The sequence below is a fragment of the Staurois parvus genome, unplaced genomic scaffold, assembly GCF_062004578.1.
Source record: "Staurois parvus isolate SC_StPar_1 unplaced genomic scaffold, SC_StPar_1.0 ptg000520l, whole genome shotgun sequence".
Classification (NCBI taxonomy): Eukaryota; Metazoa; Chordata; class Amphibia; order Anura; family Ranidae; genus Staurois; species Staurois parvus.
In genome coordinates this window covers 2289214-2304018 of record NW_028318316.1, presented here as the reverse complement: position 1 = coordinate 2304018, position 14805 = coordinate 2289214, and the positions used below count along the sequence as shown (strand labels likewise).

At 41.9% G+C, this 14805-nt stretch overlaps 1 protein-coding gene across 6 annotated transcripts in view; it reads left to right on the top strand.

Annotated features, from left to right (window-relative positions):
* Nucleotides 1-14805, top strand: part of BIRC6 (baculoviral IAP repeat containing 6) — a 407575-nt gene that overhangs the window by 152966 nt on the left and 239804 nt on the right. For 5 of the 6 annotated variants that reach the window (XM_089690190.1, XM_089690188.1, XM_089690192.1 and 2 more), the window contains exons 32-35: nucleotides 4558-4695; nucleotides 7273-7400; nucleotides 11060-11191; nucleotides 13695-13910. In XM_089690190.1, coding sequence (XP_089546316.1) covers nucleotides 4558-4695; nucleotides 7273-7400; nucleotides 11060-11191; nucleotides 13695-13910 — 614 coding nt within the window. The remainder of the gene's footprint in view (nucleotides 1-4557; nucleotides 4696-7272; nucleotides 7401-11059; nucleotides 11192-13694; nucleotides 13911-14805) is intronic. The other variant, XM_089690191.1, reaches the window with a different exon arrangement.

Below are 14805 nucleotides of genomic sequence, written 5' to 3'. Positions count from 1 at the left end.
CCTACCATCTGCATGTCACAGCAACCAGTCTCCTCTAACGTCAGCAAGGCATTTTCATCCACACAACTGCAACTCACTGAATATTTTCTCTTTTTCGGACCATTCTCTGTAAACCCTAGAGATGGTTGTGTGTGAAATTCCCAATAGATCAGCAGTTTTTCTCTAGTCTTCTTCCAGGATGGTACACCTGAGAGATGACTAGCTCCATCTGACAGGAAACACAATCAACTTTTGAGTTTAAATTCCCCACCCTTACCTTCACTCCTAAGTTCTTGATTGTGTTTCCCTGGCAGCAAAACTTTATTTTTTAAATTTTTTTTGTAGGACCGAAGGCCCTGGGGCTGGAGGTCCTCTCTTGAGGGTAGTTGCCGAGCCAGGGAGGGCAGGCTTTCACTTACCTACTCTGGGGCTCCTAGTGGTGCGGAGCCTTTCAGAGACAGGAGGGTGTCCCGGCGTTCCGGGGACAGGCACCTTCTTCCCTCTTCCCAGGCAGCAGGGAGGCATATCAGGCAAGGACTGGGCTGTGAGACGCTGCTTGCGAATACGTGGAGGCTGGCATCTTGCGGTGGCTCCTGTAGGGGAAGCCGGGCAGCCGCAGCGAAGTCTTTCACTGGTTTCTCCAGTGAAGCCTAGGGCGCAGGACTGGAAGTAGGAGGGAAGGAGGTTGCGTTCCAAACCTCGTTTTCAGTACGACTTCCAGTGGGGGCGGGATTTCCAGAAAGATGGCTGTGTCAGATGGCTTCTTCACCACATGAGGCCAGTGAGGAGCCTCCAGGAGTTACCCCTGGGAGTGGGGACCCAGGAGTCCGGTGAAGGCAGCACAGTCCTGAAGCACCCTGCAAGATAGAAGAGGGAGCAGTGGCTGCAGCCAGTGAGAACACCACGGGTGGTGCGTCTGACTTGCCTGACTGGGGAGAGAATGGGGATAGAGACTTTGCCCACTCTCCTGTAGGTGTGATTAGGGAGGAAAAAGGGAATATTCTAACCCAGGCCCCTGTTTATCTCTCCTCAGTTCCATGTGGAATGCCTCAAGAGAGCGCCCACAAGACACCTAAAGCTAAAGCCCCCCCTCACCACTCCAAAAGGTGTGGTTATTGTAACGATAAGGTCCCACAACACCACATCAGACCCTTTTTGTTACAAGTGTATCCACAAGTTGTCAGGGAAAGAAACATCGGCGGTTCTGAAGGATTTTTTGAGACAGCCCTGACAGCTAGGGAGATGGATTCCCGTTCCTCAAGTGAGGGATCGCTTCCCAGGAGGAAGATTGGACCCTACCAAAGCCAGAAAGGATAAGGGGAAGAAGTTTTTTCGTGCCCCCTTTTATCAGGGCCAACAAAGGTTTAGGAAAGACTCCACTAAAAAATGGGCTAACAAAGGGAGACAAAAAGGAAGTTTCCTTTTTTCTGGCTCCAAAACCACCAGTAAGGACCCCAAATGACATAGATCTCAGGGTGGGCGGAAGGCTGTCCAAATCCCTTCAACAGTGGGGGAAGATTACGGACAGGCCCATACATCCTGCAGTTGGTAAGACAGAGGGATACAAGTTGCAGTTCTCCTCTCTCTCTCCTCCCCTCATACCTTTTGTGCTGACTTATCCCCCCAGAGACAGGACAAAGACAGAGGGTCCCTTGGTAGGGATCAGCATTCTAGCAGAGCAGGAGGTAACTGTCACCGTGCCAGCGGACCAAATGTTACAGGGATTTTATCCCCACGTGTTCGTGATTCCTGAAGCCTTCAGGCAAATTCCGCCTAATCATAAACCTGAAAAAGTTGAACAGTTTCCTGCAGTACAAGAAGTTCCACATGGAAAGTATCTACAGTGTACGGAAGCATCTGCTCAAAGGAGTCTTTGTGGCCACTGTTGATCTCAGGGACGCCTACTTCCACGTTCCCATTGCCCTGGAATACCAAGCCTTCTTATGCTTTGTCATCTTCAAGGAGCAGAGCAACAGGCACAAGCAATTCCCAGCTCTCCCTTTTGGACTAGCGGCCAGTTAAACAATATTTACCAAGGTCTTGGCAGAGGTAGTAGCCTTGTTACACATTCAGTGAATTTATTAATTCCTCACCTAGCAATCTGATGGTCTATGGAGTCTCACGGCACCAAGTACTGCATTCCGGCCATGGAGTGGGCACAATTGCATTCCAGGGAGCTTAAATTCTTCCTTCTATCCTCCTGGAACAGGAAAGAGGAGTCGCTGGACGAGAGAGTTTCCCTCCCAGAGAGTGCAAAGATCTCTTTGGGATGACCCAGTTTGAGTAAATACGGACAAAAGTGAATGGGGCTGGGGGGCTCATCTAGAGGACCAACAAGCCTAAGATCCGTGGGAGCCGCATCAAAAAGGGACCTCTTCCAACTGCAGAGAGCTGTTGGCAGTAAGTCAGGCCTTGAAAGCCTTTGCAGCCAGAATCAGGGGAGAAGTCATCCAAATTTTGTCAGACAATGTAGATCGTGGTATACCTGTATCATCAGGGGGGCACCAGATCCTGGAATTTCCTGAACCTAGTGTAAGAGATTCTAGGTGGGCGAAGAGCAGTGTGCTTTTGGTGTCAGCGGTCTACATAAAGTGGTCGGTCGACACGAAAGCACACTTTCTCAGCCGACCGTGCACCAGGGAAAGTAGGAACTCAATCCCAAGGTCTTTTTTCAGATAAGTCAGGTATTTGACTGTCCGGAGATAGACTTTTCTGCCTGCAGAAGATACAGGAAGGGGAAACTGTATTTCTCCTTAGCTTGGGAACAGAGTTCCGAAGGCCTGGACGTGTTAGCACAGGAATGGGATTTCGAGCTGGCATATGCCTTTACCCCTCTGCCGCTGATCCCGGAGGTACTCCAGAAGCTGGCCCGATCAGGTTGCAGACTGATCTTGCTGGCCTCATCATAGCCAAGAAAAGCCTGGTTTCACCACCTTGAGGAGGTGGGCCGTGGCTCCACCACAGTGTCTCCCAGTCAGGTGTTATCTTCTCTTACAGGGGCCAACTCAGCACCCCAATCTGGAGTTTTTTTGACTAACAGCTTGGCTTTTGAAAGGGAGATCCTTAGAAAAAGGGGGTGTACGGAGAGAGTGATACACTCATCTCCTCTGTTGGAGACCGGTCACCAGAAAAATATATGCCAAGGTGCAGAGGGAGTTTTCTGCTTGGTAACCGAAACAAGGGATTTCCTCCCCATGGTCCCGGTGATCCTGGATTTTCTCTAAGCAGGGGTGGATAAAGGTGTAGCAATAAGTACCCTAAAGGTGCAGGTGGTGGCACTGTCGGTCTTTTTGGATCAAAGACTCGCATCGGAGCCCCTGGTTAAGAGATTTCTGCGGACCAGGGAGAAAGTAACCCTTCCTGATGGTGTTAGAGGACAGGGTAGTGCTTAGACAGGGCCCTCTGTATTTACCCAAGGTGACCTCAAGGTTTCATAGGACACAGGAGATTGTCCTACCATCTTTTTGTCAAAATACTAAGAATGAAGAGGAAAAGAGTTCATTTTTTTAGATGTCAGATGGTGTTTACTGACATATTTGAACAGAGTAAGTGACTTTCGGAAGTCAAGTCACCTAATTTTTAACAGTCCAAGGAAGGGACAGCAGGCATCTAAGCCAACAATAGCTAGATAGATCAGACTCCTTAGCTTATGAGCAATCACGAGTCTCAGTACCCTCTCACCTGATGGCTCACTCTACTAGAGCGCTAGCGACCTCCTGGATCTGCCAAGCAGCCACATGGGCAAGCCAGGACACCTTCGTGAGACACTACAGGATAGACTTGTGATCACCTGGCGTTTGGCAGGGAAGTATTACAGGCAGTAACCCCACACTAAGGTAGGCCTGAATTTCTTGCTTATCTCAGATGTGCCATCCTGGAAGATGACTAGAGAAAAGTACCAGTTACACTTACCAGTAACGGTGTTTCTAGGAAATCTTCCAGGATGGCAGGCCTACTTCCTGCCCGAGTCTGGTGTTGGTTATTTCAAGACAGATTGCCTTTCGTGCAGCAGAGTTTGAAGGATACTCTTTTATATAACCAAGGAGTGGAGGGAAGGGCAGGGAATTTACACTGTCAATTGTTGCTTGTGTTACCTGCCAGGTGGAGCTAGTCATCTCTCAGGTGTGCTGTCCTGGAAGATTTCCTAGGAACACTGTTACTGGTAAGTGTAACTGGTACTTTTCAAATACTCAGACCAGTTCGACTGGCACCAATAACAATGCCACATTCAAAGTCCCTTAAATCCCCATTCTTCCCCATTCTGATGCTCGGTTTGAACTTCAGCAAGTCAACTTCACCACATCTACATGCCTAAATTCATTGAGTTGCTGCTGTGTGATTGGCTGATTAGCAAATTGTGTTACCAAGCAATTGAGCAGGTGTACCTAATAGAGTGGCTGGTGAGTGTATAACCATGACTGGCTGAATTTGTGTCCAATGAAAGCTTTTTATGGTAAACACTAAAATCCATTTTTTTTTTTTCTTAGTGGCATTTGAGGTAGCTGTTTGTGTTTTGGACATGTGCTGTAAGGTAGAAAACATTTTGTTTCCTACAATAATCTTTGAATACTTTTGTAGGGGTCCTGGACATTCCTATGATAAGTTGGGTGGTCATGCTGGTTTCTCGTTTACTGGATTATGTTGCAACAGTAGAGGATGAAGCTGCAGCTTCAAAAAAGCCCTTAAATGGAAAGGATAGAGAACGGTTCATGTCAGGTAAGCAGTTAATTAGACATTTGTACCCACATGTGGGGTAGATAGCTCTTTCTTTTTTTCATATTAATATTGAGAAAATTCTTCTGTGTGCTCTTAATTTTCCATAATAAAGACTAAGGTAGGCAGCCTCGGCACTCCAGCTGTGTTGAGAATACATAACCCATCATGCTACTGCCTTTGGAAGTCATACCTGTGGCTATTCGATTTTGTGATGCCGCATATGATTTGAAGTTGCTGGAGTGCCAAAGTTCCCTACAACTGATATAATTTTCATATTTTTTTTTTTTCAGAGCAGATATTTTCATGAGTGCTAATTTTTTTCTCTATTTCTTTATATACAATGAATATTTTGTAGTCCTCTCTGGTAACCCATATATTTTTAATTGTAGTCCCTTGAGGGACACAGCCTTTAACCTTTGGGTTATTCTGCCACCTACAAGAGCATTGGACAATGTCAATAAAACCTGATATACCACGGAGCTGCTGCTAACTGTAAAATCTAGAGGGCTGCGTGTGTTTACTGATGGCTTTGGCATCTGGAGCCTGAAGTTGTCATAAAACGAGGCATCGTCAACACTCTGCAAATATATTTTGTCTTTTATCATTTCAATGTCACATCAGTAGGGCAAGTCACCGTTTTGTGGCCACGCAAGGTCCCTTCCTCACGGTGACGTAGTGGAATCACGTTAACCTTGCTCCTAGAGTCTATGCTATTTTAGTTTCAAGTGCCCTTTAGTTCCGTTGAGTGTGGCTGGATCCATTGCCCTCTCGGCTTAGCTTCTTACTACTGCTATATAAGGCCTTATGGCCCAAATCACCCTGGTATTAGATTGCTGACTGACCACAGAGGACACAAGTGCACTGCATACCTTCTGCACATTCTCTATATGATCTTTCTGTGACCCTGATGGCTTTGAAGTCATTAGCCACAGACTGTGACTTCTGTGATTCTTAGTCTGCCCAGTCCTTGATGAGTATGCACCTGAGTAATGTTTTATAAGTGGGCTCACATTATGATACCACATCCAAAAATGAGTTGATCAACAGAAAACATAAAAGTGAGGACATTTTATGTACCCACCGAAGTATTATTAATAAAATGGACTTGTATTATTTCAATTTGGCAGCTGTGCTTGAGATCTAATTTTATAGGGCAGACTAAGTAATTCTAGTGGCTGAGAAGCTGCTGGATTGCTTTTACATGCGACAGTTGCCCCCTGCCTCCTCCGCTTTTACCAGGCTCTTCCTTGCTATCGGAGACCCCAATAACGGATGTGACTGGTGACATCTGGCTCCTGGGATATAGTGCAAGGAACTGATGTTATTCCTCCCACTGTATGACGTCAGAAACAGGAAGCAACAAGGATTGTCAGTTCCGGTTTTGGTTCATGTAAACAAGCTGTTACCGGCTTGAACAAGCATCTGATCAAACCGATCTTGAGATATGGGGTCTAATAGACCCTAGATCTCTCCACAAGTAGGACATGTTTTCAAAAGTGCACCAAAAACACACCCCCCAATTGATGTCTATAAGAAACGCACCGAAACCACACCAAAAACTGTTCACTGTTTTAAAAATAAAAGAAGAAATAAAGACCAGTCCTCCTTGCAGTAAGGGGTGCCCCCACACGCTTGTCCCTGATTCCCGCAGCACCACTGACTGTGTCCCCGATTGCCGGCGCACCAGGTGCTCCTTGGATTTTTGGGGTCTCTGTGTCGCTAGCCTATGAAAGTCTCACATGTGTGATATCTCTATACTCCGGAGGAGTAGCAGAATGTGTTTTGGGGTGTAATTCGAACTATGCTTTGATGTGTGTTAGAAGTATCTTCTTAATTTTGTTAACTTTATCTTCATAAACGTGTGACAAAATAAATTATTGTTTAAAAACTCACCATCCCTCTTACTAAATACCTTGGACTGTCTACTTTCCAAAAAAGGTTTATTAGGAGGGTATTTGTACTGTCCTGGCATTTTAGGATCTCAAGAATTAGACAAGCATTCACTATCAGTATTGGATCAATTTTCAAATATATACCATAATTTGTATAATCTTACCAAAGTGTGTTTAACTTTCACAGATTAAATACACTGATTTTTTTTTTTTTTACCATAGAAACATAGTAGAATACATTTTTGTCTCAATTTATGAAGAAAGATTTTTTGCAAAAAATATTTTTTTTTCCCCAAAAATGTTTTTGTTTTATTTAGCAAAAAAATAAAAAGTACAGTGGTGATTAAATACCACCATAAGAAAGCTCTGTCTGTCTCAAACAATGATAACAATTTCATTGGGGTACACTGTTGCACAAATGAGTAATTGTCATTCAAAGTGTGACAGCAGTGAAAACCTAAAAATGACCTGGACAGGAGAGAAGTCATAGTGAATGTTGGTTAATTTCAAGATGTTGTGTTATTTAACCCATTGTCAGTCACATCATTTTGGTTTTAAGTTGTTTAAAGTGAGGCAAGTAGCAAAGAGGTTGCATCACTCAGAATGAGATTTAAATCTTAATTGTTTAGTGGTATTTTATTTATTTATTTTTTGGTGTGTTTTAATTGTAAATTCCTTTGCGTAGGGAACCAGTGGAGTTTCATTAACAATAACCTGCACACACAGAGTCTAAACAGATCGTCTAAGGGAAGCAGCAGTTTGGATAGGCTATACTCCAGGAAGATCAGGAAACAGTTGGTTCACCACAAGCAGGTAATCTGTATGGTGTGGAATATATTAGTGTGTGATTATAAAAGTACAGAATTTATGATGTATGTTTATTTTAAAGTGTCATTTGTACGGGTTAACAAGTCTGTACAATATTTTACAAACACCATCCTGTGTTCCTAAATATTATGTTCATACTTGTTTTTTTTTTTTTATTGGAATTTTTTAACTCTTTAAAGTTGAACTATGTCTGAGTGATGGACATTCCGGTTCTTGCATATTCTTGACAAGCCGTAAATCTAAAAAAAAACAAAAAAAAAAACAACCAAGCTTACAATTCATTGACCCATCCTCCAAATTTGTAGGTGAAATTTCTTTTTTACTTTTACTATACCCTAGGGCTTAGTACTCCCTCCCACTAATTTGGCAGCTTTTCATACTTCTAATCTCTACAGACTATGGGAGATCACTGCTCATAATTCTGAATGTCCATATCCTGACCATAGTTCTATTTTAAGGCGTATTTGCATTTATGCTGCCAAATTTGGTTAACACCTACTTTATATTTGTTTCATGAACCAATTCACAAACAATAACTTTTAAAATGGCATGCTATCTTTTTTAGATGTCTTTTTTTTTTCCCCTGGAATCTCCAGCGTTGAAAAATCCTACTTAGTTTTTTTTTTATGTAGGATGAGGCTGTGTTTGACATATTTGGCTCTGTCTGTACTGTGCCGGCAGATCTCTATGAACAGTTATAATACAAATTTGAACATGACCTGTCCTAAAAAAGGGTTGAAGGTTTAGAAGCTGGGCTTCTTCATTGGGCTTCTAGCATTATATGCTAATGAGTTGGAGCTCATGTTGTCTTAAAAGAGAAGTATGGGTTTTCTTTTTTAGCTTTATCCTATTCCCTGTGAGCTGCTAATACATAAAATTATTTCAAGCCCTCTGAGAAGTTCACCCTTTCTGTTAAAAACAATGTTAATACCTGTGGGAGTGGCTTTAGTCTTAAGATTCTTATGCCGACAATCTTGTCTGGATCCTCGTCTTTTCCTTCTCCTGTGTTTGATGTCGGCTCTGTGCTGTCTACACTCCTCCTTCCCCTCACAGGGAGTAGGATAAAGTTAAAAAAAAGCCCATACTTCTCCTTTAAGCCTCTATATTGGGACAGACTTAAGCCAACCATAGATGGGTGGAAATTCAGCCAGTTCAGCATGGATCAGCTGAATTTTGATCTATCTATGGGCAGGCTGGTTTTACAGAAGTAGATCTCTCAATCAATTTCTGTACAACCAACCTGTTGGAAAACGTTTGCTTTATCAGTGCTAATGAGTGTATTCTGGTGGCAAGGAAGCCTCCCTGCTGGCAGAATACAATAGCTCCACGGTAGGGATTCCCCCATCCACATGGAGTATGGCCAGCCTTACACCAAACTTATCCAGAAATGCTAGCAGTCAGCAATGATTTCTTCCCATACGAAAAAAGGTAATGTAATAAATAATTTTTAAAACAATTTTCAGGTATACTTTGGCTTTTTTTTCAAATGGGACTGTGAAAGTAGAAGTTCAGAAAGCAAAATAGGAATTACCTTCTATGTACCTTGCTAGCAGTGAGACCGAGAAGATCCCTTATTGTGTGACTAATAGTTTTCTGTAGCATAGTATGATCTGTTCATTTTTTTTTATTTTTTTCACCTGTTGGACAAAAATGTGACAATAGATAGTTGAAACAAAAGCTACCAGTTTGCCTACAGTATCAACCCTATATAGGGAGCCTATAGGATAGTTTAGCATTCCAAGCCTATAATTTATACAAAGGCAACAATGGTATAACTGTAATGAAGGAGTCATCAGTAAAGCTAAGCCGGCCATAGATGGTTTGAATCCTGGCCAATTCAGCAGGAACCTGCCTAGATTCAAATAATCTATGGGCAGTCTGTTTCTAGCCAATTCAATTGTTGTACAACTTAAGTACAACCAGCCTGTCAGATTTTTCGTGCAATTATTGCCAGGGGCTGTAGCCGCTAGCAATAATCACTGTGTTCTCCTGGCAGGGATGGCTCCTCCCACCAAGAAGAACACAATAGCTCTGTGAGAGGGACACCCCATCAAAACTGACTGCGTTGATGGGGGAACCAATGGATTTTCTTTCCTGCAACCCGCAGTTGCAGGGAAGAAAATCACATCATCTATTGCCAGCTTACTGATACCTGATATCTAAATGGACTTTATTGTAACTTCACTGCTAACCAAATATTTGTTGTGCTCTGTGCTGTATTGTACTTCTTTTTTTATTGTCCCGTATATGGCCCTGAAATTAGAATCATCTCAAAAAGGATGATCTCTGTTGCCCTGAGCAACTACACTTTCCCTACTATGTCTTGTGTGAAATGGAGAATCTGCTTTCAGCAATTAGTGTTTTCTGTTTGAAATCTATTAAAAAAACATTCCATATACATTCTAATGTTCTGTTATGCGCTATTCAGAGGATATCAATATATTCCCACGCAATACAATCACTAGCCACTTTATTAGGTACACTTCTATAATTGCTTGGTAACACAAATTGCTAATTACTTGGCAGCACCTCAATGCATTTAGGCATGTAGACGTGGTGAAGACAACTTGCTGAAGTTAAAACCGAGCATCAGAATGGGGAAGAAAGGAGATTTAAGTGATTTGGAGGCCTCGTTCACACCATACGAGCAGAAAAACTGATGGAATTTGACATGCATATTTCACTTGCACGTTTTCATGCGTGCTTCAATGAGTTTTATATGATTTGCATAATTTGCACATGATGCTAGTGTTGTGGTATGAGCAGTTCACATAGAGAACAATTGATTTTGTTCTCTTGTGGAACACGTGCAGAAAAACTTGTCTCAACACCATGGTGTGAATGAGTCCTGACAGGCTGGCGCCAGACAGGCTGATCTGAGTATTTCAAAAACTGCTGGTCTACTGGGATTTTCACACACAACCATCTCTAGGGTTTACAGAGAATGGTCTGAAAAAGAGAATATCCAGTGAGCAGCAGTTGTGTGGACAAAAATGCCTTGTTGAGGTCAGAAGAGAATGGGTAGACCGGATTGAGATGATAGGCAACAGTAACCACACAACCAGGATATGCAGAATGCCATCTCTGAAAGCACAACTTGTCAAACCTTGAAACAGATGGGCTACAGCAGTAGAAGACCACGCCGGGTGCCACTCCTTTCAGCTAAAGACAGGAAGTAGAGGCTGCAATTGGCTGCACTGGCTCACCAAAATTGGACAATAGAAGTTTGGAAAAATGTTGTCTGGCTGATGAGTCTCGATTTCAGCTGCGACATTCAGATGGTAGGGTCAGAATTTGCTGTAAACAACACGAAAGCATGGATCCATCCTGCCTTGTATCAGCGGCTCAGGCTGGCTGTGGCGTAATGGTGTAGGGGACATTTTTTTTTTTTTTTACACTAGCAAGGTGTACCTAATAAAGTGGCCAGTGAGTGTATTAATCATCTTAAAAAGTTACCCTGCAACTTTTTTTTATATTTTAACCACTTTATTTGGAAGTGTTGACTTACCTGCCTTTATTAAACATTCTTGTGACCTAGCAAATGCTTTATGCTTCCCTAATGTTGTCATGGAATAAAGATGTTTGTTCTAGTTAACGCTGAAGTGCGTTTATTATTTCATTTAATAAATTAACTTTTCTTCTAGCAACTCAACCTACTGAAGGCAAAACAGAAGGCTTTAGTTGAGCAGATTGAAAAGGAGAAAATACAAAGCAACAAGGGATCATCTTACAAGCTTTTGGTGGAACAGGCAAAACTTAAGCAAGCCACATCTAAGGTGAAGAGATTAAAAAAACAAACAAATAAACAGTTTTTAAACAATTAGGGTATTTGCAGGTTTTCTTACAAGTCTCTTCCTTGTGTATCTAGACTTATGATTGAACTTAAACTTCTTATATTTACATGTCTGTATATTCAAAGCAATTTGCTCCACCAAGAAAAAGACACGCCTCATGAAGCTAAGGCATCCCTTGGATGAGTTGGATCCCTTATCCACAGCCTCGATGCAGATGGGAGAATCCTCCCTTCTGACAGGGCGCTAGATTGACTTCTATACCACCTCCCTGCCCGTACATGTATCCACACTTGGCTGGTCCCTGCTGAACTTGCTGAATTTTGAATTATCTCCAGAGAAAACATGTTTTTCTTATTTATGTAAATAATTAAATTTCTGTTAATCACTTTCCATTTGACATTTTTCAAATGAATGTTAAAAGCAGCTTTTTTTTTTTTTTTCTGCTAGGAAATTACTTGGAAATCCCAAACATATATTTTGGGAAAGCAGAGACCCTGGAGAGTAAAATGTTATTTGCTGCCTGATATTTTTGCAGCTATTTATCAAACGCAAATTTTCTGGAAATGGTACTTAAATTAATCTTAGTGCACACAATATAATACTCAATCTTTAAAATATAAAAGTTGATGATCTGCTGTGTAATAGATACCAAACATATCAAGATGTAAAATTGCGCAGTTCTATACTCTACAGTACTGAAGTTGTCCATAGGCGATGCTCTAAAACCTTTGCAGGTTATCTGTTTAGAGAAGTGGTCTGCAAACTGTAGCCCGGGGCCGGATGTGGCCCTTTGCTTGGTTTTATCTGGCACTTGGGGCACTGTTCCATCTACTTACTCCAATATTGGGACATCATTCCTGCCACTGTAACCAACAATGGGGTGCAAATCCTCCCATTTACACGAATGATAGTATACAATTCCACCCAATATCACCAACGATGGGGCACTATTCCTCCCAATTACATCAACAATGTGGCACTATTTCTCTTGCTGACACCTACAATGGGGCACACTTCCTTCTGCTGACACCAACAGTTGGGCAGTATTCATTCCACTGACACCTACAGTAGAGCAGAATTCTTCACTGACACCAGTGATGGGATACAATTTTTTCCAATGACACCAACCATGTGGCACCATTTCTCCAATTAACACCAATGGTGTGACCCTGTTCCTCCCACTAACACCAATGAAAAGTCACTATTTCACTCACTGATGCCAGTGATTGGGCACAATTACTCCCATTGACACCAAAAATGGGTCACAATTCCTCCTCCTGACATCAATGATGAGAAACTATTCTTTCCACTGACACCAACGATGGGGTACTATTCCTCCCCTAATTCCAAAGACTAGGCGTTTACTCCCAGTGAAGCCAGGACATTTTCTGCTCTGACATCCCACAGTCCGGGCCCCCTAAAGTCTGACAGAACATTAACTGGCCCTTTGTTTAGAAAGTTTTTAGACCCCTGGTTTAGAGTTAAATGTGAGCTCTGGTGTTAAAATGATTGCTCTTACTTTGCTGTTTGTGGTGATACTTCACGTGTGCCCATTGGCACAGGGTAACGGGGTGCTTAAAAAATATATTTTTTTGTAAATTTATTTAAAGTTTTTTTGCATTTACATTGAAATAAGGTATCTTTTACTCACATGTCTACACCCTGCTCAAACCATTTCTTCCTTCTACTGTGCATCTTCACCCACCCAGAGGTTTTATTTAAAAAAAAAAAAAAGAAAAAAAAAGTACATTCACTCATACAGCATACAAATGCAACCTTCACTCCCCTGTCATTGCATACAAGGTCACAAGTATAAGGCATCAGGCACATGAGCAGAATGAATTCTGCTGTTAGCAGCATCTGGTGTTTTTGTTTATGTCCATGAACTTCGCTGCACGGTATTTTGGCCATACACATGCAAGCATGTATGCACATATTTGTGCACAGCATTCGGGAGCATAAAAAAATTCCCCAAAGCAGCGTTTGGAGGGGAGTATATAAGCGCACATATACTTATTCTAGTGGCTGAAATAAATTAATTTTATAGCAGATAGAATGACTTTACACTTATACGTCTATAAACTACATACATTCATAAATGCTGGTAAAGAAGGAACATTAGAGCATTTTTTTTTTTTCCGCCAAAGTCATAATAAATTAATTGCAGCGATAATAAACACAGTTGGAGTTCAACAGGCATGAATGGTTATAAAGCTTCAACATTGGTCAACTCCAGCCAAACTATGCAGGTGTTGGCAACTTTAGCTGGACATGTCCTCGCTTCAAAGATCTGCTTATCGCTTTTATTCAACCAGCCTTACAAATCTGGTAGGAAGGTGTAGATTTTTCCAGTAGAATACTATAAAGGTTTTAACGGTATCTTTAAAAACTTGCAGTAGAGTTTTATGGTTTTCTTTTTTTAGTATTCTGCTATGTTTAGCATAATATAATACGGTTCAGCAACTTTTCATTTTTCCTCATACAGCACTTTAAAGATTTGATACGGCTGCGTCGCACTGCGGAATGGCCCCGATCTGCTCAAGACACTGAAGTATCTGCAACAAAAGAGAGCCCAGAGATTGAACCACTTCCTTTCACTTTGGCACATGAGCGATGTATTTCTGTTGTACAGAAGCTTGCCCTCTTCCTCCTATCCATGGACTTCACTTGCCATGCTGACTTACTTCTGTTTGTCTGCAAGGTAGGAGCACTATTTGTTTAGTCGTTTCTTGCTTTTATGTGACGTTCTTTTTCTGACAGACATTTTTTTAGTTCTCATTCATAAGAGTGCTGAGGCATGTACACCACGAAACGAGCACTATATTTATGCAGCTGAAGCTGTGTGCATTAACAACAATCCCGTGTAAGCAGTTAACCACAAATGAAAGGGTACGGTTTAATAAAGTGCTCAATACACAAGGCTGTGTTAAAGCAGAGCCCCACCCAAAAGGGGAAGTTCCGCTTTAAGGCTTTGTCTCCTATAAGGATTGGCACCTTGAGGAGGTTGGGTTAAGCAGGTACTTGATTTTTACAGGTACCCGCTCTCACTTCCACTGCTATCGCCTAGGCGATCAGAAGTGAAAGTTGTCCTCCAACCACCACCACGTTCCCTTTGCCACAGCAGAAATCATGTGACTGGGACCAGAGCACCTTCAGAATAGATGAACATAGACCTCTTTCCTTTACAGGGTAGTTGGAATAGGGGTGAGAGCAAGTTTAGATTTAGTTAGGATTTGACTGGAATGCTACTTCAGGAGTTGATGATAGTTCTTTAACACTGCCTTATGTATTTGGCGCTTTAAATTTGAAAGTAACATTTCATTTGTGGTGTAGTGATGACATGGGATTGCTGTCAATGATTTTAAAATGCTGTCTTAAAAGAGAGAGCTTGTAAAAGTGGCCTAACAAAATTTACTATGCAAGGTATCAAGCAGTTAGAGATTGCAGCCTTCAAATACTGATTTAAATACAAACTGGTTTTAGTCTTTTATTCCAACAGTTTACAAAACAGCAGCTCATATAAAATTTTATTAAAGAAGATCTAAACCCTAAGTGGGTGGCATTTTAGTTTGCTAAACCACTGCACAGTGTATCGT